This window comes from Branchiostoma floridae, unplaced genomic scaffold (assembly GCF_000003815.2).
Source record: "Branchiostoma floridae strain S238N-H82 unplaced genomic scaffold, Bfl_VNyyK Sc7u5tJ_1516, whole genome shotgun sequence".
Classification (NCBI taxonomy): domain Eukaryota; kingdom Metazoa; phylum Chordata; class Leptocardii; order Amphioxiformes; family Branchiostomatidae; genus Branchiostoma; species Branchiostoma floridae.
In genome coordinates this window covers 1-13,391 of record NW_023365740.1, presented here as the reverse complement: position 1 = coordinate 13,391, position 13,391 = coordinate 1, and the positions used below count along the sequence as shown (strand labels likewise).

Sequence of the window (13,391 nt, the reverse complement as noted above, 5' to 3'; positions counted from 1 at the left end):
CCTCACGACCAGTAAATACCAGTGATAGGGAAACACAATCAGCACCAGCGACAGGAAAACACAGCCAGCACCAGGGACAGGGAAACACGGTCAGCACCAGGGACAAGGAAACACAGTCAGTACCAGGGACAGGGAAATACGGTCAGTACCAAGGACAGGGAAACACAGTCAGCACCAGGGACAGGGAAATACGGTCAGTACCAAGGACAGGGAAACACAGTCAGCACCAGGGACAGGGAAATACGGTCATCACCAGGGACAAGGAACACAAAGTCAGCACCAGGAAAAACAGCTGGCACCAGGGACAGGGAAATACGGTCAGTACGAGGGACAGGGAAACACAGTCAGCACCAGGGACAGGGAAATACGGTCAGCACCAGGGACAGGGAAACACAGTCAGCACCAGGGACAGGGAAATACGGTCATCACCAGGGACAAGGAACAAAGTCAGCACCAGGAAAAACAGCTGGCATCAGGGACAGGGAAATACGGTAAGTACCAGGGACAGGGAAACACAGTCAGCACCAGGGACAGGGAAATACGGTCAGCACCAGGGAAACACAGCTGGCACCAGGGACAGGGAAACACAGTCAGGGACACGGAAATACGTTCAGCACCATGGATAGGGAAACACAGTCAGTACAGAGTACAGGCAAGCAACAATCAAAGACATTGCAATACTACCTGCACACTGCAGGAATGGCATGTCTCTTAGAAGGTGGAAGTAAAATATAAATACTCACCTAATAACAGCTAGAAAGCTTGCTTTGTAATTCATTCTCTCTGTTGATGCAGATATACTGGGTGGTGTTGCTGGTTTCGATGGAAAGTGCAAAACTACTGCAAGACAGAGTAGTCCCGCAAACCCTGTCTCTGTAACACATAATGAAGGTTTAATGTTATCACAATAAGAACTTATCAGTATGTAGCACGGTGTAAAAATGAGTAAGATTATGTGTCTTTACTTAATCAAGTAATAGACACATACTTACCTATGTACATGAGTCTCAGGATCTGCTCTGCATTCATGTTGATAAAGCAAGGATCTGTAATGAACAGTTTCATGTCTTATTTTTTTCTTTATGAACCTCATTATCTCACTCTCACCCATTTATTACCTCCATGAAATGTCATGGAGGTTATATTTTACCCTGCGTTTGTCTGTGTGTCTGTGTGTCTGTCTGTGTGTCTGTGTGTAAACAAGATAACTCAAGAACGGCTGGGTGAATTGGTGGCATACTTAGTGTGTTGGTGGGGTGTGATGAAAGCTGGAAATGATTAGATTTTGGGCCCCCTAGCGGCTTCCATTGGTACTGCAGCGTAACTTCCGGTTTTGCTATCTCATGTTCTGAACAAGCTATGGTCACGTTTTGGGGGTGTTAGATAGCTCTTGTGCTCCGGAAGAAGTGACATAAGTTTTGGCCCCCTAGCGTCTAGTTTTGGGATAGCAGGGGCATTTTTGCCAAAAACTTCTGAAGACAATAACTCAAGAAGGGGAAAGCGGATTTTCATTATTTTTGGTATGTAGATACCTTAGACAATGTTGTACAAAATGCCATACTAATTATGCAAAATAGGTGTGCATTTGCATAATTAATGAGGAGATTCAATCATAGCAGATTTTTCTATGTATCTCTTGTCCAGGAAGTAATATGGTCGTGACAATTGGGTGGTAAATAGCTTACAGCGTCATGACAAAGTGGGGCAAGTTTCAGCCTCCTAACATTTAATTTTGGAACTGCAGGGGCATTTTTGTCAAGACATTCCAAAGAGGATAACTGCAGAAAGGAACGACGGATTGATATCATTTCAGGCATGCAGGTAGCTTAGGTAACAATGTTCATAATTGTATACGCGTTGTGCAAATGAGGACTTAGTTTGCATGAATATATGCAAAAATGGCAAAATCGCTTTAACAATTAATGATAAGAATTTTTTTTTTTAATTTCAAATAAATGATGCCAATAAGGGTCTTCTCTGTATATCATTCGCAATGCAATGAGGCAGAATTACTTGACAAAGGTATGATCTCAGGAAAATAATGTGACATGAACAATCAGAGAGATTGATTTCTGCTTTAAAGCCGGCATTCCAGGGTCACTTAGGTGAAATCCGACACGAGCACAAAGTCGTGCAGGTGGCATGCCTCACCACAAATGACAGGAAGTTAACTTCTGGCTTCTGGCAAAGGAGGTCGTGCAGCAGGTCGTGCAGCATCTGGCGATGCCTTCCAGGGGTCACTTACGTGACCTTTTAGCCCAGATATACTGTTGTTGTGCTGGCTGGAGACTTCTCTCTTGCTTTAAAAATAGGCTTTTTGTCTGTTCTTGTTGGGATTTGTTGCTCTCTTTGAATGTCAAGGAAGGGTTTTCTTCGCACAGGAGTTTGTTTGGACTGAAGATAAGACCAACCGGTAAGTACAATGTCTTTAAAACTATCTACATTTAAACCCTTGAAGTTGAGCCTGAACTGTCACCCTGAATATTTGTGCATTCCACTAGTTACGTGTGTAAGTTGGGTTTCTAAGTAACAAATCGATGATACTGCTGATGATATTGCATAGATATTACCCTGGGCATAAAGTTGTGATAGATGATGTTTTGATGTCTTGGGGGCCAAGTGTGATATTAGATATTGTACAACAATTTGTATTTAACTGAACGCTCAGTGTATTGAAATTGAGGAAAAGATCCATACCCTTCCAATCATAAGAAGTAAAAGCATAATATTAAGTATTTGTCAGTAGAGTTTATATTCTAAGGGCTGATCGCTCGCATTCAACCACAGTGATGCTAAATTCATACCGTCAGTTTGATAATTTAGAATTTTTCCTGTGACGACTCGACATTGAACATTTATCTGTGGCTCTTAATTGAAGGCTATTGGACATATGCTTTTACTGACTTCAATCTAATCTCTGTTTTACTGTGTAGGCTTGAATATAAAGAACCCCTGCATTTGTAGACATCTGTGCAACAAGAGTTACCTGAACACAATTTCCTTGAGAACAACTATTGATGGCACGACGGAAACCATCTGCATTGTCCAACGCAAATCTGATTTATTGCAGTTGTGAGTCGGACCTGTGACCTTTAACATCAACACCTGAAACATTAGACTACAACAGTGCTAAGTCCCAGTAGTGAGTAGAAGTACTGCAATCAGTTATTTACCCCGTATAGAAAGGAAATATACCATCATGCCTCGATGCAAATCCAAAAGTGTGGAGCAAAGAAGAAAGTTAATTGCACAGTACAATAGCAGGCAAAGAGAAGGAGAGACACCAGACGCTGCTGCGAAACGTCGTGAATCAAATAGGGTCAGCATGAAGCGACACAGAGCACAGGAGCCAGCAGAGACTACAGCAAAGCGACGTGCAGCAGATAAGAGTCATAAAAAGCAATACAGAGAACATGAGACAGCAGAGACTACAGCAGAACGACGTTCCGCAAATAGGGTCGGCATGAAGCGACACAGGGCACAGGAGTCAGCAGAGACTACAGCAAAGCGACGTGCAGCAGATAAGAGTCATAAAAAACAACGCAGAGAACAGGAGACAGCGGAGACTACAGCAAAGCGACGTGCAGCAGATAAGAGTCATAAAAAACAATACAGAGAACAGGAGACAGCAGAGACTACAGCAGAACGACGTTCAGCAAATAGGGTCAGCATGAAGCGACACAGAGCACAGGAGTCAGCAGAGACTACAGCAAAGCGACGTGCAGCAGATAAGAGTCATAAAAAGCAATACAGAGAACAGGAGACAGCAGAGACTACAGCAGAACGACGTTCCGCAAATAGGGTCGGCATGAAGCGACACAGAGCACAGGAGTCAGCAGAGACTACAGCAAAGCGACGTGCAGCAGATAAGAGTCATAAAAAAAGACAAAGAAAACAGGAGACAGCGGAGACTACTGCGAAACGCCTTAAAACTGCACGGACAGTTATAAAAAGATGCAGAAGAAAAAAACAAAGCGAAGAAGCGACAATTGATAAGTGCGCTTCTACTTTCTTCTCTAAAATAGCCGAGGGACCAATATATGCTTGTATGTCGTGTTGTCGGCTGCTCTATAGATCAACAATTAGGGAGTTTAAGGTTGAGAATTACACAACAAATGAAGATACAGAGAAAATAGTACACTGTACGACAGGTACCCAAGTTAATGGTAAATATTGGGTATGTATGACCTGCCACAACGCTCTCAAGCAAGGGAGAGTCCCAACACAGTCATGGGGAAACAACCTGGAGCTTGATGAGGTGCCGCCTCAGTTGAAAGATCTGCGGCCTTTGGAATTGAGACTCATCAGCCAAAGGATCCCCTTCATGAAACTGGTTGGATTGCCAAGAGGAGGACAGAAAGCCATACATGGTAGTGCTGTGAATGTTCCAACTAAATTACAGACAATCACATCGCTTTTACCGAGACTACCAAGCAACAGCTGAGGTTGTGCCACTGAAGTTGAAGCGACGTCTTTGCTATCAAGGTCATTACATGTATGAGTACATTCGTCCCAAGAAAGTTGTGGACGCCTTGGTTTGGCTAAAGGACAACAACCCACTTTACAAGGATATCACCATCTGTCCGGACTGGGAACAAGAATGGGAGGGCGATGATCCTGATTTGTGGGAAGCCATGACAGGAAGAATAACAGAGAACAAGGACAGGGAGGCAACACTCAGTCCGAGAGAGGATGGTCCCGCTACACCGGGAAATGACAATCATGGTGAGCCTGCTTTAGAAACAGAAAGGGGGGAAATTGATTTGGAAGAAGAGGAAGACAGGATTTCGTTTGAGCAAACAAGTCAGCTACGAGGGCTCCCATATGACACCATGCTGCAAGAGGAGCGCGTAGCTGACGGGGAGTGCACATATTCCTTGGCACCAGGAGAAAACCAAAAACCATGCCCATTTCTTACTGATGAAAAGTTTGAAGAGATGGCTAACCCATCTAAATACCCATTTGGTCGTGGTGGTTTACTCCAGGAGCGAAGTACAAATATCACACCAAGAAAATACTTCAATCAAAGACTTCTGCACCAGGATGGAAGATTTGCAAGGGATATAGAGTACTTATTGACCGCCCAGTATACAGTAGAAGCAAAACAAGTCAGAGACTCTATTCAGATTTCTATGCGGCAAACTCGAGGTCATACCTTCCGAAATAAGACAATAAATGCTGGCCTGATGAAGAATTCAGACAATGTTCAAGCTATGCTCCGAACGGACATGGCATTCAAATTCATGAGGAATATTCGGGGATCACCAGCTTACTGGAACACTGTTTTGCTGGACTTACTGGCCATGGTTAGACAGCTCGGCATACCAACCTGGTTCCTTACCCTGTCAGCTGCAGACATGCAGTGGCCAGAGGTTATCCAGAGCATCGCGCATCAGTACGGAAAGACACTGACTGCTGAAGACATCAAGAACATGCCATGGGAAGAGAAGTGCAGTTGGCTACGATGTAATCCAGTAACAGCAGCTCGTCAGTTCAATCATCGCCTGAATGTGTTTTTCAAGGAGTTCATCGGGGGCAAGGCCAACCCTATCGGCGAACTCCAGGACTTCATGATCCGTATAGAATTTCAAGCCAGAGGATCCCCTCACGCCCATACTATTCTTTGGATGAAGGATGCTCCAAAACTCAATGTAAACAGCGACAAGGAAGTCATCGCCTTCATCAACAAACACCAAACTTGTGCAATTCCAGATGAAGAGGACAGTGAGCTCAGGAACTTGGTGCTCTCTTTACAGAGACACGTCCATTCAGCTACGTGCCGAAAAGGGGGTATTTGTAGATTCAAATTCCCCCATCAGCCTAGCAAAGAAACGGTGATTGCCAGGCCTGATCAAGAAGAACTGAGTAATGTTACAAAGAAGCAGAAGGAGGTGCTCAGCAAAGTAAGATCAGTCATGGATGACAAAAACATTCCTGAAGACATTTCCTTGCAGAATTTGTTACAGAAAGCTGATGTCTCGCCAGATGCATATGAACAGGCATTGAAAGTTGCAAAATCGGAAAAAATCATCCTACAACGTCATCCATCAGAAAGAAACATCAATCAATATAATCCTAAAATTTTGACAACTTGGCGGGCTAACATGGATCTTCAGTTTATTTTGGACCCGTATTCTTGTATCATGTACATCACGAGTTACATGCTAAAGAGCGAACGAGCCATGAGTGAGTTGTTGAGGAAAGTGGCAGAGGAAAGCAGAGGTGAGGACTTGAAAGCTAAACTGACAAAGGTTGGTTCAGCATTCCTGAACAACAGAGAACTGAGTGCACAGGAAGCTGCTTGGAAGCAGACTTCCCTACCTTTACATAGAGCAAGCAGAGCAAGAGTGTTTGTCAACACTGCTCCAAAAGAGAAAAGGGTGTCAATGCTCAAGCCTCAGAGTGTCCTCCAAGACATGGCCGATGAGGATGACAATATTTTCTGCACATCCCTCACTGACAGATACGAGTCCAGACCAAATATCCTAAAGGACATGTCTCTCATAGAGTTCGCAGCTACATATAAAACTGGTGGCCAGGATGCACCTGATGAAGTCTTCGACCACATCCCAGAAGTCCGCCATAGCTGCGATGACCAAGATGCTACCTGCAGCGGAGAGACAGATGAAGAGGACAGCAAGCGGTATCCACCTGTCATCACCTTGCTGAACGACATGGGTCAGATGAGGAAGCGCAAGCGGCACTGCATTGTCAGGTATGTATAGCTAGGGACTTTGATCCACTTTTGTAAGTTTCATTTTTAAGTTAGTTTGATTAAATGTGCTTTACAAACTGTGACCAGTAGGCTCATCTTTTGCAGATTCCATAAAGAGAAGAATGAGGGTGAGGAACGCTATAGGAACCTCCTAATGCTGTATTATCCTTGGCGAAACGAAGACGTTGATCTTAAAGCCCACTTCTCATCCTTCAAAGAGCACTACGACTGTGTAAAGGACACTGTTCACGCTAATGAAGCCAAGTTCAGTGTTCATGCTGAAGCAATCGAGGAAGCCTATGACAACCTGCAGCGCAATGGCCCTCCAGAAGACGCATGGGACAGTATTGCTCCAAATGCGGAATTTCAGCAAGCAGAACAGCAAGCTGAAGGAACGACTATAGAGAATGAATTGCATGAGGAGAACGACCGCGACAACATAGACTTGGCACCACACACGAAGCCCAGTGGTCATTCTGAACTTTATATGCGGTTTTCCACAGAACTGAATACAACATCTTTAACTTCATCCACGTATAGAAGCATGATGCGATCTTTAAATACTGCACAAATGGAAGTTGTCCGGTTCCACCGGAAGTGGTGTAAAGATGCAATATACGCACTGCAACATGACCAGCCGGTACCTCAGTACACTCTCTTCTTAAGCGGCCCCGGCGGTGTTGGGAAGAGCCACGTCATCAAGCTAATTCACCACGACACCATAAGGCTTGTGCAACGGTTGTCCGGACATTTTGATCCCGACGAGCTCTCTGTTCTGATCACGGCTTTCACAGGAACAGCAGCTTTCAACATTGATGGAATGACTTTACACTCGGCTCTCGGGTTTGGTGGTGGTCCGAAGAAGGACAAAGAGTACAGGCCACTTGGTAGTGAGAAGTTGCATAATCTCCGCTTGCGCCTTGGGAAATTGAAGCTTCTGATCGTGGATGAAGTGTCGATGTTAGGTTCAGATCACCTTTATCACACCCATCGTCGCCTGGAGGATATTTGTGGCACCTGTGACCCTGATTCCAGGTTTGGAGGAGTCAGCATTTTGGCGGTTGGTGACCTCTTCCAGCTGCAACCCGTTGGACAAAGGCATGTGTTCGACCTCCCTTCTGACAGGTGAGCTACCCTCAGCTGGTAATGACCTCCCCCAGTAAGGGTTCATTTCCACTTAGAATCGTGTGTGTGTGTTACTTTCCATGTATGTGCATGTGCTTGTGTGTGTGCAAAGGAATTGCCAATGAGTTCCTTATTTCACTTTTTATCTGCTGTTTTTGTATTTTCTTCATCTATCTACAGTTATGCCAAATTACACGGATCACTATGGGAGGAAAACTTCAGCATGATGGAGCTGACAGAGTGTGTGCGGCAAAGAGAAGACCAACGGTTTGCACAACTCTTATTGAGAATGCGAACAGCTAAATGTACGGAAGGTGACATTGCCGTGTTGAAGTCGAGGATCATCTCAAAAACAGATCCCAATTATCCATCAGAAGTTTTACATGTGTTCAAAACCAACAAGGAAGTTGACGACCACAACAAAGAGCATCTAAAGAAACTTTCGACACAGCATTTTCACATTCAAGCTATTGACACAAAGAAAGACATATATACAGGGCTCGTAGATGTTGGCTTGTACAAGACAAAAAACGATAAAGGTTTAAGAGAGACTGTATCGCTCGCAGTAGGTGCCAGGGTCATGGTGACCGTCAACATCGATGTCGCTGATGGATTGGTTAACGGTACCTTGGGGAAAGTAGTTGGCATTGACAACACGCTGAATGACGTTCATGCTGTGTTAGTTACGTTTGACAGCGATCGTGTTGGTAGGCAGGCGAAAGCAGACAGTCAGTACAAAGACAGCTACCCAGGAGCAGTACCCATTAAAAGACAAAGTCTTCAGATTTTGACTGGCAGTACACAAACAGTTCAAGCGCAGCGTGCACAATTTCCATTGACTTTGGCATGGGGCTGTACCATTCACAAAGTACAGGGCAAAACACTTGACAGAATTGTTGTCTCCATGGACGACAAGAGCAACTTCATGCCAGGTCAATGTTATGTTGCCATGAGCCGGGTCAAGACCTTGAATGGTCTATACCTTCTAGGTTTTGATCCCAAGTCAATTAGATGTAACCCTGATGTAGTGCAGGAAATGAACCGTCTTCGTCAAAAACTTTCACCCAAGGTACCGCTGCCCTTTGCTACTACGATGTCCGGTATGCAAATCCGACTGCTAAACATCCGTTCGTACCTTGAGCATTTAGATGATTTAAAAGTTGACCAAACTGTTCCTCAGGCAGATGTTTTGTGCATTGTAGAGACATTTCTAAAAGGACAGGAACCGATTGACATCGTATTATCAAACGCCCAATCTTTCAGAGCTGACAGGGTTGGAAGACTAGGAGGTGGAGTAATGGCTGTCGCTAGAAAAGCCGTCTGTCCCACAGAACTTGCAATCACATCTAGTGAACTGGAGTGCACAGCCATTACTGTCATAAAATCATCTACCAAAGTCAACATTGTCACCATCTACAGACCGCCATGCTTCCCACCTGCCATCTTCATGGACAGGCTGCAAAATATTCTACCTTTACTCCAAAATCCCACAGTCATTCTTGGGGATTTTAATTTTGACCTCCTGAAATATCCCGACCACAACATCCTGACAGTCATGAATCAGTTCGGCTTCAAGCAACAAGTTCAGACTCCAACCACTGACCAGGGTAGTCTTTTGGATCATGTTTATATCAATTCAAATTGCAGCGCACAGGTTAACGTTGTAGATACATACTACTCAGACCACGACATGGTTTGTATTTCCTTGAACTGTAAAGATCATGCTGATGATACACCCTAAGTGACATGAAGACATTTCCTGTCACTTTCTCTACGTATTGTCAATTGCACTTAATACGTTGCTGCCTGCCTTCAGACATCATGACTATCTAAACTTCTTTGCACAGAGAATCTTTAAATTTTACTTTTCAGCACTATTGACGATGCATATTTGATAGTCATGTGTGCAAAAGTTTAGGTATGGATTATATAAATATGACATATGAATTATATGTTTATATGTAAGTATGTCATATCTACATATATGTATATAGAAAGAGAGAGAGAGAGATACTTGTATATATTTGCTATAGAAATAGATGTATATATTTGCTTGTAGCTTCAAAGATATAAATACATGCCGACATAGATAATGAGCACTGTTATATATATTTTGCAAAATCAGTAAACTTCTTACATCAATGTGTCTCAGGTGTTTGTATATTTTCATTTATAATTTCGAGATATACTAAAAAATTAAGTATTACAATTAACGCATAAAATTTACAAAAGCTCTAAATATTCATGGAGGTATGAGGTCGCCGAACTCTAGTTCTAACTCATTTACTCAGTCACTCACACACACACACTCACTCACTCACTCACTCACTCATAATCATGCTTACCCACTATTACTCTCACTCAATCTCACCCTTACTCACTCACTTGCTCACTCACTCGCTCGCTCGCTCACTCACTCACTCACTCACTCACTCACACTCATACTCATGCTTACCCACTATTACTCTCACTCAATCTCACCCTTACTCACTCACTCACTCGCTCACTCAGTCGCTCACTCACTCGCTCACTCACTCACTCACTCGCTCCTACTCGCTCGCTCGCTCATGCGCATGCTTGCACACCATAACTCTCACTCAATCTCACCCTTACTCACTCACTAACTCACTCACTCACTCGCTCCTACTCGCTCGCTCACTCATGCGCATGCTTGCACACTATTACTCTCACTCAATCTTACCCTTACTCACTCACTTTCACACCCACTCACTCACTCGCGATGCACGAAATCTGATTTCCAAGCAGATCTTTGAGTTGTGACTTAAGATACCTCGTCTTACCTGTGCCATTGTCCTCAGGCTGGCACCTAAATGTAAGAAGTGTTGTCAGGATAAGTCTTTCTGTTCTCTCCAACAATATGGTGTAGTAGTGGAAGTAATGGTTTATCAAGAAATTAGTATCGTTTATGATGTATGTATATGAAGATATAAAAAAATCGTAACGTTCTTAACCGTCAAAAAGCCTTTTAATCTGCTGCCTTTCTTCTATCATTTAAGGCCATGTTGACTCAACAACACAACACGGATGACATCCGCGCGTGCATCGGTTTCGTCCACTTCCAGAAAAGAATGTTTCCGACCATACTTACAATCTTACAAAACGAGCAGTTTTATGCGGTAAATCGGTGAATATATAGGGAAGCGAATACAAATGTCGTAGAATGCTTATGTCAATTCCAAAGTCAAAGAAGGATATGTGAAAGAACAAGAATATGAAATATGTTCCTCGGTATAGTCTGTGTACATGTATGTGGCCATTTTTTCAACCTAAGTTTCATAGTGAAGCCAACTTTTTTGCCATATCTTTTTTTCGCACGCTCGCATCAACTTGGGGATTCCCAGGGGATGTCTTCCGTATAATCTGATTAACATGGGCTGAACTGTTGTTATCAGACAGCGATTAGTCCGTGATGTCTTCACCCAACATATTTTGAACAATGTTTCTTTAATCATTTCTGTGACAATGTTATTTCTACAGATGGAGCAAAGAGGTGGTGGTTTCTGAACTAACCCGTTAACCTGATGTCCAGTCTGATTGGTAGAGTTGGTCGGTTGCGTCACCACTAACGGACCAATCACGAACGCCACAGCATAACCCATATAACTGATGAAGACATTTATACCTGCGGAGGGCATAAAGAACATCGGAGCACTCCGTAAAGGATTCATTTGGTTATATGAAGAGGACGGTTGCTTTATGAAGACTGATTTTATTCTCAAGTATGCAGATAGCACCTGTTGTTCAAGTCATAGTACGCATAATACTAGGAGCGAACCACATGTCTTACGCCGAGGCCTGTACTTTCTTAGGACTACTTACTGTTTGGTTACGACGCCTTGACTTGCCCACAAACTATGCTAACTCTTTTAGGTAATCTGAACATTTCCAACATTTACTACCCCTGTCAGAGGTCATTTCACAAACTGAACACTCCTCGTAGTAGAATAGTGCGCTACCATCTATTGTCCGTCTGTTGAATTGAACAAGTAATTGCCATGTATGCTAGAGTTTTTATGCACTATTGATATTACTTCTGAATAAGATGTTAGCGTTACTACCGTTTTAGCAATACTGTACTAACAATTTGAGCTAATAAAACCGTACTTGATGATAATGATGATAATGTAAATATGTTTGCATATAAATATCTGATATTACCATGTATAACGTCATATACTACAACTGTATTTTAACGGCTAAATTACTCTGTTGTACACTGTGACTTTAGAGCATTGTAATGTCCTGGCAACAATTCAGCCACTTGACTGCCACAGTGGGGCGCGTTTTATCTTAAGTATATGCGATCAATGCGATCTTAAGTATATGCGATCAATAAGATACATTCAACATCTTTACTGTGAAAATACATAAAATGCGACGTTTGTGCTCAGTTCCGTTTTACCTGTTGCCAAAGTTCTTTGTTCTGGCGGGAACCAGACCGAGGACACCACGGGGGGAGCGGCCATCGTGATGATCCCTGCCAGTCCATCCAGGAACTGCCCGGTATGTATCAACCTGTGGTAACGTGACATGTGTTTGTGGACACTCATATGTGCAGAGACTACATCATGTACCCAATACGTGAGATGGCAAGTGTGTTCTAGAAGACTGTGCGGAAAAGTTACTCCTGCCTACTGGAGATGTGTTATATAGTGTGCCGTACGTGTTGCCGTAAAGGGTGGCATCGTATTGGCGTAACAGTCTGGCGTTTGGCACAGAACCGAAATGCCCTGGGTACAGATCCACAGCATGCAACCGATGCTGTGCTCTTTACACGCCAGAGTGTAGTGCAATAATTCAGAGATCGTCTAAAGACATTGACCATTTATACACGGAAGAATAAGATCGGGATAAAAGGCTGCGTAAGCTTTCTGCGAGCCAATACCATCCAAACGTTACCATGTGGCGGCAGGTGTTCTCGTCGTGATGCACCTCAGACCGGATCCAGCCAGCACCAGGACAGCCGTCCCGATCATTGTCACTCGTAATCCTGCAAAACACATTCATCCCACCCTGAATAACTTCATTGGTCATCTATCCAAGCAAAACTATTGATCCCGCGGTTACGAGGATAGCACACAGGCTATAGCTTCATTTCGGCTGATACATCAATGGGTATTGAAGCTCGAACGAAAATTTGACTTTACTTTCCAACGTTGGACACTGCTACAAGGTGGCCCATAGACTTGCCCGTAGACTTGGTTATGATTTCATGGGGTTTACTGAATAAGTGTGAAAAATGACTTAAGAAATGAATCGAAGCGTTGCTCTACTCCAAAGTGCCCATGGCCAGTTGTTTGTCTAACTTGCAAACTGCCGTGTACTTAAATGGTACTAACGTTACCATTCTTTGTTAGCGAGCCAAATAATGTGCGGCGTAGTAATGACTGAGCGCTAATATGCTACAAGTCGTGCCATTCTGTATGCCATGAGGTGATGATACCTTTCCTTACTATCTTTGTTAATAGTTGATTGGCGCAGAATGTAAGGCATTTTACGATAGAACTCATAGTATTTTACAATGTATTTT

The 13,391-nt window shown here is 43.5% G+C and overlaps 2 protein-coding genes across 2 annotated transcripts; one reads left to right on the top strand and one right to left on the bottom strand.

The window, feature by feature from the left end:
- Positions 1-567: 567 nt before the first annotated feature.
- Positions 568-12,847, bottom strand: LOC118407994 (solute carrier family 49 member 4 homolog). The gene is made up of 6 exons (XM_035808598.1): positions 12,761-12,847; positions 12,264-12,376; positions 11,372-11,483; positions 10,642-10,667; positions 993-1,046; positions 568-873 (listed from the first exon to the last, which is right to left on the bottom strand). The coding sequence occupies exons 1-6, from the start codon at positions 12,835-12,837 to the stop codon at positions 740-742; spliced, it is 516 nt and encodes a 171-aa protein (XP_035664491.1). The 5' UTR covers positions 12,838-12,847; the 3' UTR covers positions 568-739.
- Positions 2,478-10,106, top strand: LOC118407993. The gene is made up of 3 exons (XM_035808597.1): positions 2,478-6,715; positions 6,821-7,840; positions 8,021-10,106. The coding sequence occupies exons 1-3, from the start codon at positions 4,383-4,385 to the stop codon at positions 9,579-9,581; spliced, it is 4,914 nt and encodes a 1,637-aa protein (XP_035664490.1). The 5' UTR covers positions 2,478-4,382; the 3' UTR covers positions 9,582-10,106.
- Positions 12,848-13,391: the final 544 nt, after the last annotated feature.